General features: G+C 54.5%; 1 protein-coding gene and 1 long non-coding RNA gene across 2 annotated transcripts; both read right to left on the reverse strand.

The window, feature by feature from the left end:
• LOC307058595 lies at positions 1-1,870 on the reverse strand. Its single transcript, XR_013811099.1, has 3 exons — positions 1,777-1,870; positions 735-958; positions 1-138 (listed from the first exon to the last, which is right to left on the reverse strand). It is a non-coding gene; the product is annotated as an uncharacterized lncRNA (long non-coding RNA).
• Positions 1,871-3,983: 2,113 nt separating this feature from the next.
• LOC307058594 (uncharacterized protein C6orf132) lies at positions 3,984-27,067 on the reverse strand (the record flags this gene model as incomplete). Its single annotated transcript, XM_079712118.1, has 5 exons — positions 3,984-4,101; positions 4,720-7,978; positions 10,074-10,149; positions 19,368-19,474; positions 26,923-27,067. 5 exons carry the CDS (start codon positions 27,065-27,067, stop codon positions 3,984-3,986), a joined length of 3,705 nt encoding a protein of 1,234 aa, XP_079568244.1.
• Between the last annotated feature and the right edge of the window lie 46 nt (positions 27,068-27,113).

Below are 27,113 nucleotides of genomic sequence, written 5' to 3' on the forward strand. Positions count from 1 at the left end.
GAGGCCCCGACAGCGGGTCTGCAGCAGCCGGCCATCCCTGTGCCGTCAGAGGGAAGAAGCCCAGCTCCTCTGCCTGGAATCAGTGGCCGCCCATCCTGGGCAGCTGACTCATGGTGGGAAGCCAGCATCGCCTTGGAGCTGCAGAGATGAAAGCAGCCACAGGCCACTGAGGGTAGGCAGGTGGTGGGTAAGCAGGCAGGGGCAGGCCCGCCTGAGCACTTAGGAAGCTCCTCCCTTACGCCTCCCAGGTGGAAGGCACCTCTCCCCTGCAGCTTCCTGCAGGAGTGGGAGGAAGCCTCTCTGTTTCAATGAAGCCCAGCCCTGGAGAAAGCTGTGCTCCTTTTGGGAGAAGAGGACCCTTCAAGTATTGCTGACTGCAGGCCCCAGGACCTGCCCCCGCTGCTGCTTTGGGCGGGGCCTCAGAGAGGGGTTCTAGCCACTGGGGCTTGGGCCACGTCCAGGGAGCAGTGAGGAGGCTCCAGAAACCAAGGTGCAACCAACTCGATCAGGAACACCTGTGCCACCTACACCCATTAACTTTTTGTATTAAGCTTTTCCCTCCTCAGGCCCTCCTGCATCCCTGCTCTGATAGAAAGGTATAAAGTTCAGGGGTGGTGTGATTGGGAGAGGGATGAATGGGTGGGAATGGGTGGGAATGGATACAGCTAGAAGGGAGGCGGCTGTGAGGAAGCAGACAGAGTTTGGAGTCAGGTGGGCTATTCTGAGCAATTCACCTTTCTTCCTGGAGCCTTAATTTTCTCATCAGCAACATGGAATTAAGAGTATTACGAGGGCAACACACTTCAGAGGACTGTCGTGAGTAAACGAGGGAAGGAACGAACTTTCCAAACTGTCAAAATTAAGCGTTGGTGGTTACCATGACCACTGTTGCATCAGGAGTGCTCAGTGTGAAGTCCATGGAGCCCAGTTTGGTGGTGGTGGGGGGTCTGTGGAGTGCCTGAAATAATGTGTAAAAATGCATGTAGGGTATCTTTCTGGGGTGAGGATCCATAGCTCTCGTCAGCTTTTTGAAGACGTCTGGGCCCAACAAAGCTTAAGACCCAGACACAGCACGAGCCCATCCCCATCACTTTTGAGATGTTAGCCGAGACCCAAGGTCACACAGCTTGTCAGAGGCAAGGCCAGATGTGGGACCCTGATGCCCCAACCCTCCGCTCCCATTGCCCCTTCCTTGTCAGGCGAGGGGAAAGAAGAGTTAGGAGGGAACAGGGGTGGGGCTGGGGGCGGAGGAGCAGCCAGAGGCAGGGCCCCTGTCCTCACTGTTACCAGATGAGGGCCTCGCGGTACAGGGCAGGGGACGGTGAGAGACAGAACAGGGAGCCCCAGGATGGGAGACGGAGGCCCTTCCTGGAAGCACAAGTTGCTGAGTAAGTGAGTCGTCCTCCCAGCCTCCCTTTCCCAACAATCCCCCACAAAAGGCTCAGACACAGGAAACACAAGAAACACACTCTCTCCCTCACACTGTCTTGAGATGACCTCTGGTTCTCAGTTTCCTCTACTGGGAAATTTAAAGATGCCACGTCAAAGCTTTACGGAAAACCGTGAAGGGCCACATGCAAACGTAAGGTAGTCATCACCCAAAGATGCAGTTTCCTGAGCGACTCCTGAATACCAGACACGTGCTGGATGCTTGGCCTAAATCGGCATAAACGTCACGCCTTCAAGAGGCCTCCCCTGACCAGCCAGTCAAAGTAAACCCACCTCTCTCTCCCACCCTCTAGTTATTCTCATAGTCTCCGTTCCTTCCCGTCCTACCACTTATTATAATAGAGGCTGTTTCTGTGCGTTCCTTCCATCCTCTCTCCTCCACGAGACTACTGTCTTGCCATGGGCAGGAGGCGTGTCAGTGTGTTGATGGCCGTATATCCGTGCTAAACACAGTGCCTGCCGTCTAGTAGTCACTCAAATCCTTGTTAAATGAACGCATGACTGTCTCTAGTCTTCACAACAGCCTTATGAGGTAGGTTATCACGCTCACTGTACAGAAGAAGAAACTGAGGTTCAGAGAGTCAGAGACTTGCTTAAGGGCACAGTTTGTTATCACCAGACTTCAGGCCTGCTCCTTCTCCTTGAAGGACTTGGAGAATGAGAAAACCTAAGGGTCAGAGAGAGAGTTGGGTCCAGCATAATGGCTCCAGTTCAGCCACCACCCTGCGCTCAGCCTTCCCCAGCTGAGCTCCCCCAACCTCTGATCATACCCCAGTAGCTTCCAGTTATCAATCCATAGCCACAGAGCTGGAGGCCATCCAAACTGGCCTGTTTATTTCCCAAGCCAAGTGCGAATCAGTCCTTCCCTGCCCACCCCAGAGCAAGATACAGTTGGGAATCCACACCCCACCCCTCAAGCCTTAACACAGCAGATAAATTAGTGAACTCTTTTATAAAACATTGTACAGGGAAAATACATACATATATATAGAGCCAGTGCTGGCACTGGGGTGGGGTTCGCTTCTTAGACACAGGTAACCAGATCCTGGCCCATCAGGGTGCCCACCCACCCCTGTACTCTCTTTCCCTGAAGTGGTCATCCGCTATCTCCACACCCCAGTACCTTGGCTGGTTAGCACAAATCATAGAGGTCCATCATCGTGCCCCCAAAGGGAACTGCTTCCTGGCTGCCCCTACCAGCCTGCTCCTCTGAGGTGGGCACCCCCTGCCCTTCCTCCTTACCCAGGTAGCCTTCCTTGGCCTGGCCCCAGGAATTCGGCCCACCAAGACCTGAAGACAGAAGAAGATTGACCAAAGAATACTGTTTCCTGATATATTGGTGACCATATATTATTTAAACCAGGACTTTTTTGAAAGTGGAAGGGGTTCTCACTCACTGGAAAACAGGCATAAACCCAGACTTCCCAGCAAAGTACAAATGGTCACCCTACTGATAGGGCTCCCCTGCTCTGAACTGGCCCAGTCCTGCCACTCTTGACTTTCCAAAACACGTTCCATACTTGCAGCAAACTCCTCTCAGACCTCTATTCCCATCTCTGTCACCTTCTACTCTACAAGGCCTTCTGGCACCTTGGTTACACATTCTAAGGCCTCAGTAATATTGGAGACCTGTAGTATTGGGGTTGGGAGGGGTGGTTGGGAATGATGCCCCTCCAAATCCCATACAGGACCTGGCCATGTAAGGCCTTTGGAGTCAAGCCCCAGGCTTTCTGGCTCCTTGGGCCCGATCCCCCAAATAGTGGCTGCCTGGGTCTGAATAGAAAAGCAAGCCTTAATCCTCTGTCTTCCATCCCAAACCTGCCACGTCTTCTCTCTCTAGGCCTTCCTGTAGCTCAGGGCCAGGGAGAAATGAACCATCAGTACCCCTATCCCCATCCTTGGTCAATGCAAAGCACTTTGTTCCACTACCTTCTCTACATGTTGTGTATGCATATTCCTGCTCACACCTCAATGTGGCTTCTATGCTAGGAACCCCAGGTGTCGCCTCTGGGAGTGGCAACTGGTGGACTGGTGGAGGCTGAGGAGGTCAACCTGTAGCACCCTGCACACCCAATCCAGTCAGGGCTGGGCCTCAGCCCCTCATGAGGGCCTGACCAGCAATAACAGCCATCCCGATGGGCTCCCAATCTGAGCGAGTGCTCCAGCCCTTGCTTTTAGAACCTGCTCAGTAGGCCTGCTTGGAAAACTGCTTTCAATAAGCCTTGCTAAAGCAAATAGTACCAGACAGTGAAAACTCAGGCTCCAGCTCCTTAAAGGTCCCTCCTCTCCTCCCTCCTTCCCCCTCCCACCCCCATCTGCAGACAGTCCACAGCCACACCAGTGCTTTGGGAAACAGAAGTTCAATCTTACTCTTCCTGGGGTCACTGCTTCACTCGTTGTCCCCGTCTGTCTTTGGGAAACAGACTCCTGTGTGACTGAGTGAGGCTACTTAACACCTGCTGCGTCCCTCCCACCCCCACAAAAACAAGTGCCTGGATCCGACCCCTTGGAGAGGAACTGAGAAAACCCTGGGCTCAGGATGGGGACTTCCGATGGGCCCCCGAGTAGGCATAGGAGATGGGATGGTGGGTCCCGGGCCTCACGGTGAATGTGTTGATGGAGCTTCCATAGTGGGGGTTGCTGTGGGGAGACCTGGTGGGGAGCAGGAGAGAGATGAGGTTAATATCTGGTTAACCAACACCGCTTCCATCTCCCCCAGGGCACAAGAGGAAGGACGTGGCTCAGTGCGATGGAGCTGCCCCACAAGCTCAGGGCTTATCCCCAGAGTGGGACCCCAGTACTGACTCACCAGACACAGGGCTTCCCTCCTGTCTAGGCCCTGATGCCAGAGTACATGCCTCATACCCTTCTGCTCAGAACCCGTCCCTCCTAGGCTGGCTCTGGACGCATCTCTGTGATGGGAAATCCCAGCACCCAAGGACCACTCAGGTCTCCCCCCACCCCACGCTGAGGCTCCAGGGAGTGGGAGAGAGGAGAGAGAAGAGGGAGCTGGTGGGGAAAGCAGGAGGAGGGGGAAAGAGAAAACAAAGGAGATAAGGAAGCAGATCAAGAAAGCGCCAAAGGCGCCCTTTCCAGGTGAAGTGTGCCTCCCTCCCCCTTCTCTCTGCCCTGAGAGCCAGAGGGGAGAAAACCAAATGTCCCAGACTGATGGCCGTGGCCTGGCCAGCTTCCCCGTGGTCCACGGGAGAGCCTCCCTCTCCCCTGGCTTCCCAGCCCAGGCTCCCGCCATCACCCTGGCCCCCAACTCACCTGCGGGTAGCCGGGGCGCACCCGCAGTCGCCGTAGCTGCAACAGTTGCCGCCGCCGCCGCCGCCGCCGCCGCCGCCGGGCGCTTTGTACTTGGCCTCTCCGCGGGGGGCGCCCTCCAGGGGCATATTCCGCGCGTGCAGGCCGGCGGGCGGCGCGCGGCCCGTCGAGTTGACGCGCCGCACCTCCGGGCCTCCGGGCGCTGCGAAGGGCCCTCTGGGCTGCGGCCCGAAGCAGCTAGGGGAGGTCGGGCTGCGGCCGGTGCCGCCCCGGGGCAGCCTGGGGCTGCGGGGGCTCTCCCCGAAGACGTACAGGCGCTTCTTGATAAGCGAACGGCCCACGCCCGAGAAACGGGCCAGGCCCCTGGCGGCCCCGGCGGGGCCCGCACTGGCGGAAAAGCGCGAGGAGCCGCGAGCGGGGCCCGCGTCCGCGAGCTGCCCCAAGTCTGAGAAGTTGTTCCGGGGAGGGGAGCCCCGGCGCCCCAGATACTGCAGGGAGTGGGGCAGGGGCTCGGGGTAATTGCTGAATTCTGGAGGCGGTGGGATGATCTCAGAGTTGAACTCATCCTCCCTCTTGTGGGAAGGAGAAGGAGGGGAAGAGGAGGACTTGGGCAGCAGGCGGCCCTGGGGGGGGCTGGAGGGCGCTGGTCTTTCCCAGGCCACGGAGGGCCCCGTCTTTGTCCAGCTGTACCCCCGGCTGGGCTCCGTGCCCTTTGAGTCTCTGCGGGGCTGGGGCTTCCACTGACTGGGTACCTTGGGCTGTCCTGGTGAGGTTAGCTGGGGGTCCTTCTCAGTCTCCTTGGGTACCTTGGGGACCACTGTGAAGGAGCTGGGCTGGCCGTCGTTATAGAAGATGCTGTCAGAGCCTGCCCCGGGCTGGCTGTGGCCACAGAGACTCCCTGGCAGGGAGGACTGGCCCAGGGCAGCCCCTCTGGACCTCCCCTTCTGTGCCCTCTGCCTGGCTGCAAGGAGCAGAGCCATCGGGGAGCCCTGCTCCACCACCTCCCCTGTCACTGGATGCCTGAGGAGTTCCTCAGCACGCTGGGCTGAGGCAGGGGGTTTGGCTGGCAGCCTTTGGGGCTCCTTCACCTCCACAGGCTCCCATGACCCTACAGCCTCTCCTCTGGACAGGGTGGGCATCACCACGGCCACATCTCTGCTGGGGCTGTTCTGGCTGCGATGGGGCTTATAGAGAAATGGCACCTCTTCTCGGCCAGGGGATATCTTTGGGGGGAGGGCTGGAGATGAGAGGGCTCCCTGTGTAGGTTTACTGGTCTCTGAGGAGCGCCCTTCTGCCTCTGGCTTGGAGGGCACTGCAAGTTCTTGATGTTCTGGCTTCTCCCACTGCCCAGCTGGGACTAGGTTCTTCTCTGCTATCAGTTGGGATGATGTGGTGGGCAGAGGTGTGGCCTTGAGTGGTGTGGCTGGTCCAAGTGTGGCTGGCTCAGGTGTGGCCTTGGGTGGTGTGGCTGGTCCAGGTGTGGCTGGCTCAGGTGTGGCCTTGGGTGGTGTGGCTGGTCCAGGTGTGGCTGGCTCAGGTGTGGACGGCTCAGGTGTGGCCGGCTCAGGTGTGGCCTTGGGTGGTGTGGCTGGTCCAGGTGTGGCTGGCTCAGGTGTGGCCTTGGGTGGTATGGCTGGTCCAGGTGTGGCTGGCTCAGGTGTGTCCCTGGGTGGTATGGCTGGTCCAGGTGTGGCCTTGGACTGGAGTGGTGTGGTTGGCAGAGGGGTGGTGGATAGACGTGGCAGATTCTTGGCCACGGGCTTGGAGAATTTGCCGTTATCAGCCCTGTTTTCAAAGATTCTTACCCCTTCTAGCTGAGGTTTGGGAGGCAGAGACCCTCTGCTGGGCTTGGCTTCCTTCTCTGCTAATGAGGAAAGCTGGGCCTCCAACTTATTCCGGATCTGCCAGATGCTAGGAGTTGGTGAGTCTTGGGGGATGTAGTCCACAGGAGGGAGGGTCAGGCTGGTGGCAGCCTTCCTCTCTGGCTGGCTACAAAGACTCTCCTCAGGAACACTTGGGGGCGCCTCCTTCTCTGGCAGGCTTTGGGGCACCTCCTTCTCTGGCAGGCTTGGGGGCGCCTCCTTCTCTGGCAGGCTGGGGCCCTTCTGGCTCTCCTTTCCCTGAGAGGCTGCAGTTGGGCCTGGTCTATGACTGGCAAACCGGTCCTCTCTCCTTGAGCCACAGAGATAGGCTGACAGCTCATTCCGCAGCTTTGCCATCTGGCTGGGATCCCACCAGTCCACGGACTCTGAAGAGGCTGTGTCCTCCGGGCTGGTGGGGTCAAGTTTGGGTTTGGGAGCAGCAGAGCTGGACTTGGGTCTTTTCATAACCCCAGCCGGTGGAGGGGCTGCTTTCTCAGCAGATGGCAAAGGAGGGGCAGCTGGGGGCAGAGGGGGTGCTGGGGGAGGGAGTGGGGGTGGAGGAGTGGGCAGGGGAGGGGCTGGAGGTGGAGTCTCGGCTTGTTCACTTGTCCAGGCCTGGAACTGGCCCGGCCTCGGACTGGCTGGTGCCGTAGCCCTGGGCTCCTCGGGATGGTCTGGCTCAGTGGCCCTGTCGGGGTAGACCTGGGACGCGGGGCGGATGTGGAAGCTGGGAGGCAGTGGGAGTCGACTGGGGGCCTTCTTGGTGGCCTCTCCTTCCTCAGGAAGAGCCCCTTGTGCTTCCTGAGTGGAGATGGATGAAGTCCTGACTGGGGCTGGGGGAGGCACCTTGAGCGAGCTGGGGAAGGTGAGGTGTGTCTCCGGTCCCAGGAGGCTCCCCTTGGGCTCAGCAGGGCTCCTGGGGGGGCTGCCTCTGGGGGCCTCTGGCTGCCTGTCACTCAGCGCTACCTCTGATTTCCACTCGGTGACACCCGCAGCGGGTAAGGGGTCAGTCCCCGGTGTATGAGGAGACACTGGAGCTGGGGGAGCCGGGGTTGGCAAAAGGGGTAGGGGAGGCGCAGGGGGAATGAAGTCCGGAGGGGTGGGTGTGGATGGGGAGGAAAGGCGGGGTGTGGTGGATAGGGCCCCCATTACTGGGGGCAGAGGCGGAGCCATGCTGGGTGGGGACGGGGGCTCCAGCAGCAGCGGGGGAGGCGGGGGAGCTGTGGAAGGTGGAGGTGGTGGTGAGGGCTCCTCTTGAGGCTGTGGAGTGTCTGGGGGTGGTGCCGGGGCTGGGCCCGGGGGTGGCGGGGGGATGAGCAAGTCCTGGCCATAGTGCCCGGGCCTTAGGTCCCCCACAGAGCTGTATAATCGGAGGTTGCCATTGATGAGCTTGCTGGTGCCTGGAAGGAGGGAGAGGCAGAGATGAGAAGGGCGAGAAGGCAGCCGGGCTTGCCCATCTCTGAGTGCCCAGGGCAGGGCGGGGTGGGCTCCTGAGAGAGTAGCTGGCCGGTGTCGTGCCTTTCCTTTTGAACACCACGTGAGGAGCAGCCATGTCTCGAGTCTCCTGAGCTCTCCTGGGAGTGACCCTCTTCTTTCTAGGGATGGGCCCCTGCCTGTCCCTGGCACAGCCTCTTGAGCCTGTGCTAAATCTCCACAGGCTCCCGAGGCTCACCCTTCTCTGCTCCACTCACAATCCTGTATATAATCCCTTTACTAAACTCTCTTCAGTTAGGCCCTTCAAGTGCACCAAGTGTTTCTTACAGGTGCCTTGGCTGGTACAAAGCCAGAAAGGCCAGGGTTCAAATCCCGGCTCTTCCACTTACTAAATGTGTAACCTGAGACACACTCATTAACCTTGCTGAGCCTGAGTTTCATCATCTGAAAAATGGGAACGATGTCAGCACTTACCTCATAAAGCTGTTGTGAGGATTAAGCAAGAGAATTCATGTAAATGCAGGGCAAGAGCTTATCAGGTGCTAGGCCCATAGTAGGTGCTTAACGAATGGTAATTGCTTTGACTACTACCACCTGTGCTTACCTTTTCATTCAGCCATAAGACAGACAGAGAAGGTGGCAGGGATAGGAAGTCATGGATGGGGGCAGGGGCCTGGAGACCTCAGTAAGGAAGGAAGTCTGGGTGAAAGTTTGGGAGGGAGAAATTTGCATGAGCACCTCCTGCTTTCTAAAGATCCTGAATCTACCAAGAACCCAGCTTTCCACCTCATAGAGAACTTCTGGAACAGATTCTGGACTGCAGGATGCATGGGGGTCTCTGGAAACGAGGTGACCTGGACGACCGAGGCACCAGAAGGTGACCTGGACGACCGAGGCACCAGAGATGCTGAGCCCCCCTGGCCCCAGCGGCTCACATCCCTCTCTTCTTGGCCCCAGTCCCTGCCCCCTCCCTATTGTCTGCAGGCCACCAGGATGCCCTGATTACTTCTCTCTGAGGGGCACCTGTCCTTCACCTCTCCTCCTCTCAATGTCTAGGGCAGAGAGAAACAAACCTGGGAATGTGCAGCTCTGAAGGGCTCCTCCCAGCTGTCTGACTTCAAAACAGAAGCCAGACCGAGAGTAGGGAGGGGAAAACCAACACCCGTTGAGCACACAAGTGTTAGGAGCTAGGACACAGCGGTAAAAGACAGACCAAAAAATAGTCAAAATACTGGCTCTCGTGGCGCTTGTGTTTTAATGGGACAATGAGACAGGCAATAAACATAATATATTAGTAAATTACTACCACATTAGGTGATGAGTAATATGGGGGAAACCCAGGAGGGGTGGGAGGGGTGCAATGTGAATAGGGTGGTCAGGGAAGACCTGGCTGAGAAGATGACACTGGAGCAAAGAGGGAAAGAGGGAGGCGAGAGCTGTCAGGGCAGTGGGAACTGCAGCGCAAAGGCCTGAGGGTGGAAATGTGCCTGGATATTGAAGGAGCAGCATGGACACCGGGATGGCGGAGCAGCATGAGACGGGAAAGCCAGCAAGAGATGAGACCACGTAGGGCCAGATTCTGGCGGTCCTGGCAAGAACCCTTCCACTGGGTGACAAGGGAAGTCACTGGCGGGTTTTGAGCAGGGTATGACAAGAAGTGACTTGCATCCCATCCAGTACTTAGTTTACTCTTCCAGAACTGGAATTGTCTTGCCCGTGGCTCATTGGAAGATACGGAGGTGCAAGGGGTTAAGTGATTTGCCCCAGGGAGCGAAGCTAGTATGCAGGGGAGCTGGGACTCGAAGCCAGGTCTGCCTGACTCCGGGGTTCTCTCTACCAGTCACGCTGAACTTGTTCCTGCTCTGGCCTCGGCCCTCACCATCCTTCCCCAACTGGGCCTTAGCCAACCGTGGCTCTCCTCATCTCCCACCCACAAGAGCCAGCAGCCAAGAGGCCTGGGGACTCCAGCTTTCTCACCAGCTGGGGAGGGGGGACCAGATGCTTGGGCTTAAGGAGGAAAAAAAGAAAGATGGACAAGCCCCAAGCTTAGGGTCCTCTTACCTGTCATTTGTTTGTCTGCAAAGTTGTCTGGGACAGATGGGGTGGGCACAGCCAGTCCATGGTTCTCCTGGGCATCCTGAAAGAGAGCAGAACAGTTAGCAGACAGGGAAAGACAGATGGTTCTTAAATCGCTGCTCCGTGAGGCCATTTTACTGCTGGAAAATCCACAGTGATGGTTGCACAACCTTGTGAGTATACTAAAATATAAAAGGGCTCATTTAAAAGGGTGAATTTTATGATATAGTCGAGTCTTGTTATTCGCGGTAGTTAGGGTGTGTAAAGTTGCTGCGAACACTCAATTAGCAAAAACTGGATCAAAATGCCCGAGGGAAATACAGGGTTAGGTTCCTGTAAACGTTGGTCAAGGCACCTTCATCAGCTGATCAATACATAACTTTGTTTTATGCGTGTTTCTGTTTAAAGAGACCTTATTTAATATCTATTGTTGACTCACTGACACTGAACTCATGGCCAACAGCACCATAGCTCACACCTTCGGAGCTTACCTAACGCATGTATTTTCTCTGTAAAAGGCACCTCACCTAGCCTCCTCGCATATAGGGATGTCAGACGGCACATCAGCCCTATGCTTGGGGACCATTTTAAATAGCAAAATCACCAACAAAAAGCAAAGAAATATGAAAAAACATGGCACTAAATAGAAAAGGATGCTTATTTACAGCATGAGGGCTGAAACAAGAAAGCAAAGTGTCTTGTTCGACCTCAGCAGGGCCCGTGTGCATCAGGTGACTCAAATTTTTCACTACTCTGCATAGGTCCAAAGCATCTTGAGTACTGATTTGGGGGGTTACAAACAAATTTTAGCAAGTAGGCGAATTTGCAGATACAGAATCCGCAAATAATGAGAATTAACTGTATATAAATTGTATCTCAGTTAGAACAGAACAAACAAAAAAATTCTGCATGACTCCCCAGGGGTGGCCCCAAGATAAAAAGCCAAACCCCTCAGCCTGGCCTCCTGTTCACGCTTAGTTTTCATTAGGTATTTACAGAAAAGTACCTAAGTAAAAAGTGGTGAACTGGAGTATGGACAGCACTGCAGATGCCCTTCTGATCTCTAAGCTTGGCAGACCATAATGCGTTTACACAGCTGTCGGTTTGTACATACTATTTTACATTCTTTTTTTTTTTCCCCAAACACACATTTCCATATGTCAACAACGACCACACACCTGTCCTTTGGAGGAGCTGTGGAGCATTTTATGGTCACTTTCAAGGTCCTCAACACCCTGGCCTCATCCTTTCCAGCCAATGTTTATTTCCGCTCACCTGTTACAGCCATCCTGCATTCTAGCTGGACCAACTCCCTCTCCAGGATCCTTCCAACCCACACATCTAGTTCACATTCATCCCTGATGCTGGGTGTTGGTCAGGCTGTGCTCCTCTTCCCACCCTCCATTTCTAACAATACCACCCATTGCTCTGAGCTCTAAACATATGATCACCATCACGCCACTCTGTTAAGAAGCTATCCCCATTTGTCAGAGACCGCGGAGGCTCAGAAATGTTTGGTAAGTTGTCTATAGTCACATGACCAGTGCTGTCAAACCCAGGTCTGTGGAGCTCCCACCCCTGGGTATTTTGCTTCCCTAAAGTCTAAGTCTCTCATCCTGCAAGGATTCGCTGAGCCCCTCTAGAAAGATGGTAGCAGGGAAGGGGAAGCTGTGGAGCCAGACTGCCTGGATTTGAATTCCGGCTCTGCCACCTACTAGCTGTATGACTGTGCCAGTGACGTAAACTCTCAGTTTCCCTGACTATGAAATTGTGATGAAAATAGAATTTACCTATTCTAGGGAAGCTGTGAGGATTAAGTGATGCAATACACAAAAAGCACTTAGCTCCTGGCATGTAGTGAAAGCCCAATAAATGTTAGCTCTTGTTGTTATTCCTAAGAAGCCATCCCTTGTCTGCACCAGCCCACACTGACCTACCCTGTTCAGAGCAACCCACAGCCAAGCCCCATAGGGAGGACTTCTGTTTGCTCTCTAGATATTCCCCCAGTTCCTCCAATAAGATGTGGTTGCTCCTTGGAGCCCAGGGACATGTTTTACACGAATTCCCCAAAGCAGGACACATAGTAAGCCAAGTTGTTACTCGCTGATGGGCTGATGGTGCCAACTCTCTAGACTTAATGGTTTAATATATAAGAAGGGGGATTCAAAGTAGGTGTTTCAGAAATATCCACAAGACCCTGGGTTACCAAGGGCAATCTCAGAATTACTCTCTGGCCATTTGAGGGCAACAAACAACCCATCTTCTTGTTCTTACAGAATTCTGGGGACTTCCCTGGTGTCACAGTGGTTAAGAATCCACCTGCCAATGCAGGGGACACAGGTTCGAGCCCTGGTCCGGGAAGATCCCACATGCCGCAGAGCAACTAAGCCCGTGTGCCACAACTACTGAGCCTGAGCTCTAGAGCCCGCAGGCCACAACTACTGAGCCCGCACACCATAACTACTGAAGCCACGGCCACTCCCGGCACTGCTGCCACAGAGCAGCCCTTGCTCAGTGCCTGGGGTAGAGTCCAGCCCTGGCCCTGCCAGATGGGGCATTCCCCATGGAACTGGGCCTCAGGCCTTCTGCATCCCCACACCCGGACAACACCCAGAAGCTAAGATCACTGGTCACCTCACGCACCTCACAGAGGGGTGCAAGCCAGCTCCCCAGCTCAGTCAAGCAGCCCTTTAAAATCCCTCACAGCCTCGTATATTGAAAAGTCACCCAGCAATGATTAGCTGGCAGGGAGGCTGGGGGCAGAAGTGCCATTCCAAGACTATTTATATATATTTTCTTCCTTATACTTGTCTCTATTTTCAGTTCTTAACAATGAACTTCTGTTTCCTTCATAATTTAAAAAAGCACACAGTACATAGTTTTGGGTTTTTTTTTTTTTAATTCTTGTAATCAAGAAGAAAGAACATGGATTTTATAGGCAGGCAGACCAGATGGGCAATTTTTTTTTTTTTTTTGACCAGACCGCGTGGCATGTGGGATCTTAGTTCCCACACCGGGGATCAAACCTGTGCCTCCTGCACTGGAAATGTAGAGTTTTAACCACTGGACAGCCAGGGCAGTCCCCAGATTGGCAATCTTAATTTAACTCCATCATCTCAAAGACAGAATTGGACACAAGGTCAGTGGTCAGGAAGTGTGCCCCTCTCTCGCCTTTTGAGACTCAGTTTTCTCATCTGTAAGATGGGGTTGATCCCACCTCCCTTAGGTTTGTTGTGACACCCCACACCTAAAGAGATCCTGCAGAGAAGCACTCAAGGAAGGGCATTTCCCTGGGCTCCTGGCCCTCAGGCCCTAACAAGGCTCAGTAGGTGAGCAGTGGCCTGAGTCCATGGACACTCTGCCTGGGCACAGCTCCCGGGATGTGTTTGCCCGGCTGGACCTGAAGAGATACATGGGTGCTTCCCCGTAGTCAGGGTCAGGTAGCCGGGAATCTCCTACTGCCCTTTCAACCACAGACATTTCAGAGTTGAAGAGAAGGAGGAAGGAAAGAAGGAAGGAGGAAGGGAGGAAAGCATTCACTATTCAGGATGAGGTTGTCTCCCCCTTAATGTTACAGGGGGTCAGAGCCCATTGCTAGCCCCCTGCTGCACCACCAAGGGCTCAGGGGACAGCCTTACCCCACCGATGGGCCCAGCCCTGCCCCCTTGGCCTCCCTGGGCCTGGGACACACACATCCTCATGCCTGGGATTCCTCAGAACCCAGGCAACCCCCAAGGGTGGGTCACCAGGGGCTTGGCCAATGGGCCACACACGGTTGACCTTGGACACAGGCCAGCTTGGTGCCTTGGACACAGGCCAGTTCGGTGCCTTAGTGACACATTGTGGAATGCAAACTTCCTCACCAGATTCCTACAGTAGTCTGGCTGGGGCACCTCAGGGTGAGGTGTGGAGCTGCAGGGGGTGAGGGAGATGACCCTGAGTCAGAGTCAGAGCCAGGCACAGCTGGGGACACTGCTGTAGGCTAGGGGAGCAGGGGGACCCCCCAGAGTGAGAGCCACAGGAAACCCCTCCAGGCACCCAACGTCCCCAGCTGGGTGAAGCCCAGCCGGTTAGTTGTTTCCTGGCTTTGTGGGGCAGCATGAGGGTACAGAGTGTGTTCCCCACACAGCAGCTTCTCTGAAGCTGGGAACCAGTGAGCATTAAAAAAAAAGAGCCCCATTACTTCCCCACCCTGCCCTCCACCCTCTGCCACAGCTCATACTCCCTTCCTGGGGAACAGAGAATTCCACCAACAAGGCCGTCTTCCTCTGGACCAGCCTGCCATCCCAGAATTGCTTAGACCCTCGTTTCAGGGTCCTGCCCTGGACTCTGAGCTACAGAGGGCCCTGCTCTGGTTCCCTTTAGGGCAAGGAGTCCATGGGATCAAAGGGACATGCCCTAAGAGCCCACAACACCCTGTTCTTGACCCTGCTCCAGGCACCAAGGTCCCTAGAATCCCCCATTTAAATGGCCCTGAGCCCATTTCTAGAGCTTCTTTCCTAGTCAGTCCTTCTGAGGGCAGCCCAAGCTGGGGGTGCACATCCCTGAGCCCAAGGGGTGGCCATGTGTGGATAAGGATAAGGGTGTGGGTGGAGCTTTGGAGGTTCAGGCTGAGACCTCCACCATGGAGGAGGAGCCAGGTGGGCAGAGGCGCGGGTGGCTACGGTGGGGAGAGGGTGCTCCATCGGTACACTGGCTGCAAGCTTCTGACACCCACCCCCCAGGAACGCATGGAGCTTCCCCCACCTGACAGCCCTCCCAGCTAACGTCAGCCACGCAAATCACTTGAAAGCCAATAAGGACTGCCCTTCCCAGCTCACCCTAAGGAGCTCAAACCCCAACCCTAAAGGGAGCCTGGGCCTTGAGTTCAGAGATGAGCTCCCATGGTGGGGGATGGAGTGGAAAAGTGGGAAGGAGAAATCCGGCTGACTCGGGCTGCATCTTTGCGTTTCACAGAGGGCAGGGTCCAGAACAGTCAGGCTTCCTGCCCGGAACCCAGGCTGACACCTCCCCAGGCACCGCCAGGCCTGCCTGACTCAGAGGGTGGGGTGACCCAGGGAGCTCTCACCACCTGGGGCAGCTCGGGGGACCTGTCCAGCCAGTTTCCCCGTATTTGCCACGTTGGCATTTAATTTTTAATTCCTCATATGCATCGCCCCGGAGATGGCTGGGTTCAGACTAGGGTAGGGCAAGAGGCAGCCCCAGAGAAAAGTACGACCTTCCTTCCACCAGTTGTTCCACCAGCTCAGCTCTCAAAAGCTAGGGACAGGCTCTGGCTTGAGCTCTGGGCTGGGCTCCCCCTTGGCGGTAGAAGGAAGTGGGGAGAAAGGATCCTTCCATGACTCAGCCCAGGCCCATGTGGTGTAGACAGGACTGGATTGAGAGGAGGAGACCTGGGCTTGGGTCCTGTCTCCACCTCCATTGAGCTGTGTGGCCTGGGCAGGACCGTCCCCTCCCTGGGCGTCAGTTTTCTCATCCTGATGAGCACTAAGGTCCGCCCCTACCCCAGCTCTGCAGTTTGTGATTCTAATCCAGTTCCTCGGACCTTGCAGAGCAGGAAGTGGGGTGGCCCTGGTGACTGAAGCATGTCCTTTTCAGAGGGCCTGGAGTCTCTGGGGGGCTCCAGGGAGCTGACCCCACCTCCTGCCCCTCCATTAGCAAGTTATTTTAACACAGAAGTCACAGCTGAGGAGACCCTAGTGGACCATCCAGTATAACCCCCGCTGGTGGGTGAGGAGCCAGAGGCCCTGGGAGAGGAAGGCCTGGCCCTCAGCCACCCTGCAGCCCAGTGGCAGAGCAGGCACTGGTGCCAGCTACCTGAGGATCAATCCAGATCCCATCCCAGTCACTGAGGGATCCCAAGGTCCTCTTCATAATTGGCCTTTGGCTGCTGGCTGCCTGGAAAAGTATTTCTTCGTTCTCTGCACTTTCACCTCAAACAGGGCAAGGAAGCTCCAGGAACGGGCCAGAAGCACCTGCTGTGACCCTTCCCCGCCTCATCTTGCCCTCCCCTCTCGCACCAGTCCCTCTGCGGGCTCCTGAGAGGTACTCACAGCGACAGTGCTCCCAGAAGACGGTCTGGCCCGGACGGCGCTCAAGGAAGAGCATAGGCCTGTCATGGGCATCGCAGCCTTGAGCCTCCCCTGCCCCAGGGTGGCCTGGCCTGGGAGGTGCCCCCTGAGTATGGGAAGGGAGGAGACGGAGGGGCAAGGCCCAGCTGGTTCGGACAGTGTCAGGCAGGGCTTGGCCTCGACCCAGCTCCCCACCCCTGCCCCAACTCGCTGGGGCTGGGGGCCAGGGTGTGTGCACGTGTGTCTGTGTGTGAACCCACAGTTCTGTTCTCCTGCCTCTCATTCTCCCGGCCTCCTGCCCCTGCTAGAAGAAAGCAAAGGACACAGCCCAGAGCCTAAGGGAGAGGAGTCGGACTCCCCTCAACCCAGGAGCCAGTGATGAAGGATATTGGGGCTGCTTTGTATCTTACGACCTGAGTCAGGAGTTAAACATGTCCCCGGGATACGGGCCACCATGCCCAGGGTTCCTATTCTTAAGATGCATCATAGGTGGGCTTCCAGGGGCCTGAGATCCCTCTGCTGTAATTGTAAGCAAAATTACATGTACATGGCTCAGAGCCTCATCATGCTCTCAAAGGGATCTATGACCCTACAGAGGCAAAAGCCCTGGTGCCCAGAAAGCCCTGGCTGCCAGGCAGGGGCTCAGAGAGGCAGACACGGGAGATGCAGGCGGTGCTGCGGGCTGGTGCAGGGAGGGAAGAAAAAAAGCTTCTAGGCCGTGGGTGGAGGGGAAGATAGGACAGCCTGAATAGAACTCGGACCCTGGAGCCTGGCTACAAATCCCAGCTCTGCCACTTATGAGCTGCCTGTCCTTAAGCAAGTTAGTGCCCCGTCCTGTGCTTCAGTTTCTCTACCGGTAAAATGGGGATTCACAGCAGCATCTTCCCAAGAGGGTGGCTCCAATGACTCTGTTAACATATGCGAGGCACTTGGGATGGTGCCTGACGCACAGAAAGTGTCCCCCATGTGTCAGCCACGATCTCATGGCCCTGCCACTGGCTAGGACCACACAAGCCGCCCAGCCGGCACCGACGGCATGGAATGACCTTCCCTTTCTGGGTTCAGTTCCTGCCAATGTAAAGTGTGGCTGGTGTGGACCCGACGAGGCCCCTTTCAGTTGTGGGTTCACAGTGCATTCATTCCCTCGCCCTCACCAGTGAGGGGCCATGAGTTTGGTGGCGAGAAGCCCCATCTCCTGGGACTGGGTCTGAGGCTTGCCCGGAAGGACTGCTCCCAAGCCAGTACCAGCCAGCAGTCCCTAACCCTGTGCAGCGTCCCCCAGTCATGCTCGGCTTGGCCCAGACCAGATCCAAACCAGAGGACCCAAGCCAGAAATGAGGAGAGCAGAAAGGCAGGGACCTGCACTGATCACTGAAGGGGCCCAAAGTGGGTGGGTGGGTGGGTGGGAGCAGGGATACAGGATGCCGGCCCATCAGAAAAAACTCAGCTGTGCTGCATTAACCCTTTACTTGTTGGTGCAGAACTCAGGGAGGAGCCAGGACAGCAAGAGCCACTCAAGAGGCAACAGCCATTTATTTAAATATTTTAACAACCAGAACAAGCACTAGTGTGTCAGCTCTGGGCACCCACCACTGTAATTTTGAGTATGTGTGCTGGGAGTAGGTGAAGGGAGAGAATCGAATTCACCTCCAGCAACAGAAAATCTCAAAATTATTTCATCTGCATGTATGGGTGCGATAACCCTGTAACAGTTTTATGCATCTCTGGAAACAAAGTTAGGGGTGGACTCATTTGCTTTATACCTTTTTGTTGGTGGTGGTGTACTCTCTCTATTCGTCTGTGATGTCCGTGAATTGCTTTTGTATGCAGAAAATAAATTACTTAAAGTTGTATTCCCAGAGGTCTGTGTGCTCAGCCCTCCACATACAGGCCTTGGGGTCGCAGCAAGGAGACTGTAAGACTCAGTCCCTCTCACAAAGAATCTCGGGGTCTGGTTGGTGAGCTTGGACAACCCAGAAAAAATCAGTGATGGTGCAAGGGAGATGGTTGTGCTAGGCAGTGCTGGACAGAACTTGTGGGTGCCCCAGACTGAGGCATGGGGTGCCATGAGGTCTAACAGGCCCCTGAGAACTCAGACCAGGATTAGGTGCCTTGTCAGTCGAGGTATGGGATGCTGTGACCCCAGTGACTGTATTGTCTCAACCGGGACCCAGGTCTCACAGACTAGTGAACCTGGAATTTATGAGGCTGACAGTTTAGGCTCTAAATCTGGGCTGTCGCATACGGTAGCCACTGGCCACAAGTGGCTATTGAGCCCTTGAAATGTTGCTAGTCAGAAGTCAGATGTGTGTTCTAAGTGTGGCACACCAGATTTTGAAGACTTAGTATGAAAGAAAGAATGTAAACTATCTCAGTAGTATTTTCTACATTGATTAAATGTTGAAATGATCATCTTTGGACTAATTTTACCTATTTCTTTTTCATGTAGCTACTAGAAATTATAAAATTACACAAGAGGCTCACATTATACTTCTATTGGATGGCGCTGGACTAGGCTGTCCCTGAAAACCCAGTCACAGAGCAGTTGTTTTGAGTGTCTTTCCCTTTAGAGAACAAAAGCCCAACCACAGACTCCAGAAGGGAGTTTTTGGTTTCTGGCAGTTTCAGATCCACAAACAAATCGGTCCCAAATGCCCTTCTCCCAAGGGTCACTGCTATTTGACCTGTGAGACAGTTCAGGTGCCACCTCTTCCAGGAAGCTTTCCTTGATCACCACCCTGTAGCTGGATTGGCCACTCCTGCTCTTGCCTATGTTCTAATAGTCTGTTTACTGATTCATCCCCTGCACTGGGCAGGGAGTTCCTTGAGCAATGCTGGCTCAATCATCTCTGAATCTCAGCATCCAATGCAGGGCCTGGCACAGAGCAGTCAGCCATTGGTGATTGTGGAATATGAATCCTGCTGAGCTGGAGGTACCCACTGCTGCATTGGCTCTGCATGCAACTTCCCCATAACCTCTCCTTAGGTTTCGACTTGGAGGAGCTGACACCCCTAATCCCATCCTTCCTGCCATGAGCCATGCCTCCTCCCAGTAGCCACCCTGGGTTGGCATCAGGAAGGAAGGGAATGGACAGAGAGTGAGGCTGATGACCACTCGGGCCAGGGCAGGTGGGGCTCCCTCCTCTATGACAGCCAAGGTGGCCCATCCAGAGCAGACCCACAGACCTCAGGGCAGAACAGTACTCACCAGTGGAAGAAAGGTCAGCAGGGGCCGGACTCTTGGCCGAGCTTTCAGCGTGGCAGTTCCTGACTCACTCACTGTGTCAAATCGGTTGTCTCCATAATAGATCCCATCTAGAGGAGACAAGTGAGGGGAGACCATGAGCTGGAGATCAAAGGCACAGGGGCCAATGGAGTTTAATCAGGAAAACTGAGTTTAATCAGGCCCCACAGTGGCCCCTGCTGGACCCAGCCCAGCACCTCTTATATAACAAGATCCTACGGGTGGGGCGTGTGCTTTTGGGACCAAGTGAAGCAGGATTGCGAGGGACTCCAGGGGCGGTTTCTTGGGGTCTCCTGAGGCTTTCAGCCGCCAGCAGTCCTCTCTCTCCTCATCCACCCCATACAGGTCCTGAGCCCTCACTCCCACAACAAGTTCCTCCTTCTGGGGCCCTGAGAGCTTGAGCAAGGCCCCAGCTAAAGCTTATCTCTGAGAGAGGGAGGAAAACAAGCTGGCTTTTCGCTTGAGTGTTTGAATTTCTAATCTGGAACAAGCAGAGCAGATTAGGCCGCCCAGTGGCCCAGCATCCACCTTCTGGACTCCTCTAACCCAAGATTTCTTTAGCTCCCAAACCATCAATGGTTGGGGGCATGGCTCCATCTGATGTGCCCTTGAGGACAGAGCAGAAATAGGATGGTAGGGTCCACCTGACTTAGTACAAATCCCAGCTCTGCCACTGACTCGCCATGTGGCTTAACCTCTCTGGGCCTCAGTTTTCCCATCTGTACAACGGGAACAATGACAGTGCCAGCAAATGTGGTCCCATCCTCTGTAGGAAGACAATACAGGACCTTTCTCTTCCTCTAGTTGCTGGACCTGTGCTCTGGGCTGTTTCTACAGTAGTGGGAACTATTGTAGAACATTTTCTCAACCAATCTCCCTCATGACTCTTAACACACATTGATGAGATTTCACACACTGTCACCTCTGAGAGGCAGGGGTCACTGTGGACCTCCTACTACATGGGCCATGAGCAAGGAGGGCTTTCTCCATTTACCAGGGCCGAGGGACTTCCTCTTCCTCTATAGCCAGAGGGGAAAGAGGAGAAAGGTCAAAATTCCAACTAACCAGAATCCTACTAACTGGAACAATGGATGAATGGTGGTTACTTTGCCTCTTGCACATGACTTTAGGAGAAAAGTGCAAGAGTTTAAAGATTCCCACATAGAGGGCCTTGACTGTGACATGGAGGCTCCGGGGAGCACCCCAGAAATGGGACACAGAGTCCTTTATGTGCTGCCCTACCTGGCAGAGAGTCGGCTGGCACATTCCAGATTCTCCACCTCTCAAAGGGGCCAAAATGGTGAGTTTTCTTCATGTCCCCGGAAATTCTAGTTCCCAGCGCTGCCCCGTCCCGTCCCGTCCCATCCACTCTGGGCAAACACGGTTCCCCAGTGGTGGCTGCCAGGCTCCATGCCTAAGGCTGGAGACCCAGATGCCAGAGGGTGGGTGGGGAGGGAGAGGTGGGTTGTAAGAGTGCAGATTTGGCACAATTAGAAACAAGAAAAGTAGAAATAACTGGACACCCCCAACAGCTACCACTAAAACCCACCCAATTCTCACTGGCTTCTAAGCGTCTGTGTGTCGACACCAGGATTTCCTGGGACATTCTCTAGATAGTGCTGTTTTGATCACCAAGACGTTATACTGGGGGTGGGGTGGGGACTAACACAGGCATGCTTCCAAGCAGACCTTCTCTCTCATTATTTTATTTAATCTCTGCACCAGTGTTGGGGTCTAGGGAGCATCCTTTCTGCAGCTGAGTTACCCCAATATGAATAGTTACTCTTATTGTGTGCCTAGGAGTTTTAGAAGCAAGCAATCTGGCAGGTTGATCGCTATAATAGCAGTAATAATATAAGACTAGGTAGAATTTATTGAACACTTGTAATGGGCCAGGCACCCTTCTAAGCATCTTATACATTATCAATTCATCTAATTCTCAAAACGGCCCCTTGCAATTGGTATGATCACCATCCCCATTTTACAGATGAGAAAACTGAGGCACAGAGAGGGATCTAATAAGTTGCCCAAAGCCTCAGAGTAAGTGGTGAAGCCGGGGTCTCTGCTCCAGGGCTGGCCTCTGAACCACTATACTGTACACACTGCTCCCAAAGTGGGGAATCCTGATCTCACAATTTATAGGATGTGGATGGGAGGATGGGGGTGTGAGGCGCAGGGGTGCTATTGGAGGGTATGGGAGGCTTGGCTGTAGCCAAGAAGCAGTGCTGGGGAGGGGTGGGAGGTGAAGCAGCTTGCCCAAGGCCCACACAGGTTAGGGCAGAGCCAGATCTGAGCCGGGGCCATCTGACCCCCACATGCACCCACTCTACACACCTCACAGATTCCATGACTCAGCCCTGATTCTGAGCCACTGTTGTCTCAGTTGGTTTGTGGTTGTTTTGAGCAGGGGAGCCCTTTCTAAGAATACGATTGTTCTCTGGAATACCTGTGGAAGGCAAGCAGCTGTGGTAGAGACAGAAGCGGAAGGCCTGGGTGGCTGCCTCCCAAGGGGGCACCTCTTGGAAATGCAATTTGATTTCCCCATTCTAAGAGGTGTGGCTGGGAGTCGGGGAAGGAAATGTGATGAGAGAAGCAGAGTCAAAGTGGTATGATGTGAGAAAGACTCGGCTGGCCACTGCTGTCTTTGAAGATGGAAGGGGCCACGAGCCAGGGAGCGCAGGCAGCCTCTAGAAGCTGGAAAAGGCGAGAAAACATTCTTCCCTAGAACCTCCAGAAAAGAACACAGTGTTGTTGACACTTTCATTTTAGCCCAGTGAGATCAGTGTGAGACTTCTGACCTACAGAACTCTAAGGTAATAAATGTATGTTATTTCAAGGAAAAAAAAAAAAAGAGGTGTGTCTAGAACCTGACAGACTTTCCCTGGGCCCCTCATACCTGGGCTCAGTTCCCAGTTGGTCAAGGCACACCAGCAGGTGAGGCACGTGTGGCCACTACCATAAGCGGGGGCCCCCAAGAGTTCAAGGTCAGGGCTGGGGCTTTCTGAGCCTCACAGTCAAGGTCCAAAACTAAACAGAAAGACAATAGAGTCCAACCTTGGGGATTTTCCTGTGGAAGTAAATGAATGCTGCTAGGATCAGTGTCAGGGATACTAGAATGGGCCTTCCTGGGAAGCAGCGCCCTCCTCAATTGAAGAGATTAAAGGAGGGCCTCTTGAAGAAAGAATGGACCGTGAGGAGGTGAAGCCAGAGACAGACAGGAGGCTGGACAACTCTACCCACAGTGGGGAAGCCACTGGGAGGTGGGTGGCCCTTTGCCCTCTTGTCAGGGAGAGCTCTGAGTCTGGACCCTTGGGGCTGCCCTCTTTGCCGATGGGGAGACTGAGGCCCAGAATGGATGGGGCTGGTCCAAGGTCTCAGAGCAGTGGTGGTGGTGCCAGGGCTCAAACGGGGTCCCCAACTTGCAGGGCTGGACTCCAGGCACAAATAATGGGGTGCCTTACACATGGCGTGAGGCTTGCTGCCTCTCCCTGAACAGGCTGACCTGGTTCTCTCAGTCTGGGGCAGGGTGTGTGTGTGTGTGTGTGTGTGTGTGTGTGTGTGTGTGTGTGTGTGTGTGTGTGTGTGTGTGTGTGTGTGTGTGACCTGGTTCTCTCAGTCTGGGGCAGTGTGTGTGTGTGTGTGTGTGTGTGTGTGTGTGTGTGTGTGTACACTGAGCTGCAAGCAAACCACAGCACACCTCCAGGGGACAGGAGTAAACAAAAATCTCCTTCACACCCCTGCCATGCACAGGTCAGCTTTCCTTTCGGTAGGCTGGTGCCAGCCTGTCCCTGGCCAGAAATATGTGCTCAGCCCCTGGGGTTCATGGCTTCCTACCTGTTAGCCTGGCCTGAGACACCAGGTCAGGGGACCCCAGGAGCAGGAATACCAGAACCAGTAGCCACCTTAGGGAGCACTGGGGCTCTCCTGGATAAGGAGCTGGGACAGTCCCTATACATTTATTTAGAACTGCAAAAAGTCCTCAGGGGAAAGAGAATGGCCCAGCTCCATCTGGGGAAGGAAACCCCAGGATTCTCAAATATTCCCAATAAAAGAATCACCCAGGAGCTGGTGAAAAGTCCAGAATCTGGGTCCTAGTCCAGTGATTCTGACTTCATGTACCCCAGGTGGGCCCCCTGGAATCTGCATTTTAAATAAGTGTTCTAGGTGGTTGGGAGGAAGGTGATTTACATTTTGGAGGAAAAGAAGGAAGGGTCCCCAGCAATCAGGGCATCCTATTGGTGGGGTGGGGTGGTGGTAGATAAAGAAGCTTGGCTCAACTAATCCAAGAGGCAAGGGAGGAGTCCTGAGTCCTTGTCTCAGGCTGCAGCAAGTCCCTTATCCTGAAATTTGTAAAGATCCACATCTTTGCTTTCTCAAGTACTTCAAAAGCAATTGTGCAGCCTTTTAAGACCCTTGTGTGGGCTCGCAGGAGGCTTAATTAGGATTGCAATCGCATTAAGTGAAGCCCTTCTAATAGTTACTGGATAAATGTTAGGGAAATCCTGTAAAGAAAATTTTACCTGTCACCATCTTCACATGACTGTTTGCATTTTACCTGCTGCACCCAGCCTACCCTTGTGCAAACAGATTTTTACATGACTGTAGCCACAGAGCAAGTGGTTACTCCTTAATTCCCTTACACACTCCCACACTGATTCTTCCCCCTCCATCCTACCGGCTATTCTCCAAGGGCTGGATACCACCAGCATCTCAGAGAATGTCACAGACTCAGGGACCCTATGAAACTCTAATCCCAACCCCTTTGAGATCTTTTCATGGCCCCTACATGCCTCAGCTACAAGAACTGAAGCAGGAAGTGCTCAGAGTTGGAAATGCCCTGATAATAATAAAACATGCAGGAGTTGACAGATTTGTTCTGTAAAGGGCCAGCTAGTAAATATTTTTGGCTTTGTGAGCCATACTGTCTCTGCTGCTATGACTCAACTCTGCCCTTAGTAGCATGAAAGCAACCACAGACGATATGCAAATGACGGGCATGGCTGGCTGTGTTCTAATAAAACTTTATTTACAAAAACAGGCCATGGGCCATAATTTGCCAGTCTTTGTTTTAGTGTTTTTCCTTTTAATGCTCTTCAAAGCACTGCCATATACCAACCTCAAGCAGTCATTCTGTAAGCAGTCTGGACACGAGCCCCATTTAACAGAAGAAAAAAACTGGCCCAGAGAGTGGCTAGGCCCCCACTTACTGACAGAGGTGGACTCCAAAACAGGTCTGGGATCTTCATCACATCCCAGAATCCCCAACACTGGTCCTTCCCCTCCCCAACTCCGAGCACATGTCCTGTTCAGCAGGAAGACCTCTGCTACACCCACTGGCACCCTGGGGAACACCCCAGAAACACTGGAGAGCCATCCTGCTGGGTGCACATTGCTTCCCACCCCTCCATGTGGTGCAACCAGGCTGAGTCAGATGGAGACTCAGCCCTGCCCTGGGGAACGGGAGGAGGTGCCTCCCTGGGCTCCAGCCCTGCTGGTGGAGGCAGCAGTTGGCTAGAGGTGACAGGGCACCATGCCTGCATTTCTCTAGTGGAGGGACTGAACCCCACCTGCAGTCTGTTCAGTGCAGGCAAAAATGTAGAGAAGTATGTAAAGCAAAAATGTACAGAAGTGTGTAAGGCATTCCCCTTGGGGAAGGAGTTGGGGGGGTGAGGGGAGAGGTGTTCTCAAGCAGATACCCCTCCAGTCAAATTCACCCTTGATTACCTTCCACAAAGTCCACTCTGCAAGCCGGCTAAGAGTGTGGTCTCTGGAGCCCCACTGCCTGGGTTCAAATATTGGCTGTGCCTCATGAGGGAAACTGGGGGGTAATGGAAATGTCCCAAAACTGAATTGCACTGACGGTTACACAACTTGATAAGTCTACTAAAAAAATCAGTGAACTGTACACTTGAGAAAACCCTGGCTCCATCATTTAAAGCTGTGTGATCTTGGGCATGTTACTTAACCTCGCTGTGCCTTGGTTGCCTCATCTGTCAAACAGGATCATAGGCTAGGATTCAACAAGTCAACAACACAAGGACTTTAGAACGGTACCCTGCACCTAAGAAGGGGTCAATAAATGTCTGGGACCCAGGCGAGGAGAGGCGTTTAGGCCTCACACAGTTGTACTTGGCAGGACATGTGTGTTTGTTAAGTTCCTAAACCCTGCCTCCAAGCCACCCCGGCCCTCATAGGCTTTGCTCCTGCTGTTTGCTCTCGAAATGCTGGGTGCCCTTCCCTCTCAGCTCACATGCTAGTTCCAATCAGAGGTCATCTCTGTTCCTTTTGCACTTACTCTTTTATAGCAAAGACTCAGAAAGGGCTAAACAGCATTCGGTCAGCTCTGTTCACCAGCTGGTCTGAGATCCTTGGGCCAGAGAGAGGCAACGTCTTGTTTGTCCTGCTCCTGTCAGGGTGCCTTGTGTCCCAACTGTGACAACTTGGGTGCCGAAGTGAATCCAATAGCAAGGGTTGAGGCTGTAACATCCTCTATGGGTCCCCACACAGTGGCCATAAAGGTCAGTGAAGGTAATGGGGTGACAATGAAGGCAGGTGAGGTAAAGCAGTGATGGGTGACCCTCCTTGGGCCCAGAAGCTCAGATCATACACAAGAAGTGAATTCCTGTCCCCACCCGCTGGATTCCCCCTCAGTTATATAGGGTACAAACTTCAGAAAGATGCAGTGATAAGGTGACCCCCAGGAAGAACCCAAAGGCAGGGTGGGAATGGTGTTTTCAGATGCCTGCAGACACACCACCCTGACTCAGGGGCCAGGGGCGGCTGGCAGTCAGGAGGGGCTTCCTCAGCCTCCCCTGTCGGGTCTGGGACTTCTCCCTCTGAGCTCATAGGCAACTGGGCCCCAGGTTGACCTGGCAAGAGCCTGTGACCCCGGTAAGTGACTTGGTGTCTGGCACAGGCTGGTATCCTGCTAGCAGTGGCTCCTGTGGATTTTTCCTGGGCCTCCCCAGGGCAGAGCCAAGTGTGTGGGCATGCAGATAGCAGCTCCCTCTCTGCCTGTGACCCCGGGCCAGGAGAAGCGGGGCTGGGAACTGGGGGTGGGGGGACGGAAGCGGAAAGAGTGGGGGGTTGAAAGGACCACCCCCAAGTCCTCAGATCCAGGGGAACACTTTGTGCTCAACAGTACTGCTGGGGGAAGGGTGAGGGAGGGCACTGCAAACCGCGGGAAGCCTTTCTGGCAACAATAACGCAAATATAACTTCCACAGAGGAGGGAAAATAAACACCTCGGAAGAGGGACTAAGATCAGATGCGGGACCCCCGCAAAGGTCTCCGACCTCGCTGTGGAGTGAGGCCCCTCCTTCCCTTTCCCAGAGACACCTCTCTCGCTGGAGGCTCCTGCCCGGCCAGCAAACAGGTTCAAACGCGTTCCTTCCCCTCTGCGCTGCCGCGTCTCCCGCCCTGGAGGCCGCGGATCGCCCGGAGTCCCGGGAGGGAGGTCGCCCCCGGGGTGGGGGGGCCGCCCGGCAGCCCTGCGCCCTCCGGCTCCCGGGCACACTCACCGAAGTCCCGGGTCCCCTCCTCCGGGGCCTCCTGGGTGAAAATCCAGGGGGGGTTGGTGGCGTAGAGGGAGGTGGCGGGAGGGTTGGCGTGCTTCTTGCCGAAGAGTTTGCTGAAGGTGCCCTGCACCGTCGAGTTCTTTTTCATGCTGCCGCCGGTCGAGCAGGCGCCGGGGAGGACCGTCCCTCCGCCT

The sequence above is a fragment of the Hyperoodon ampullatus genome (assembly GCF_949752795.1).
Source record: "Hyperoodon ampullatus genome assembly, chromosome: 10".
NCBI lineage: Eukaryota > Metazoa > Chordata > Mammalia > Artiodactyla > Ziphiidae > Hyperoodon > Hyperoodon ampullatus.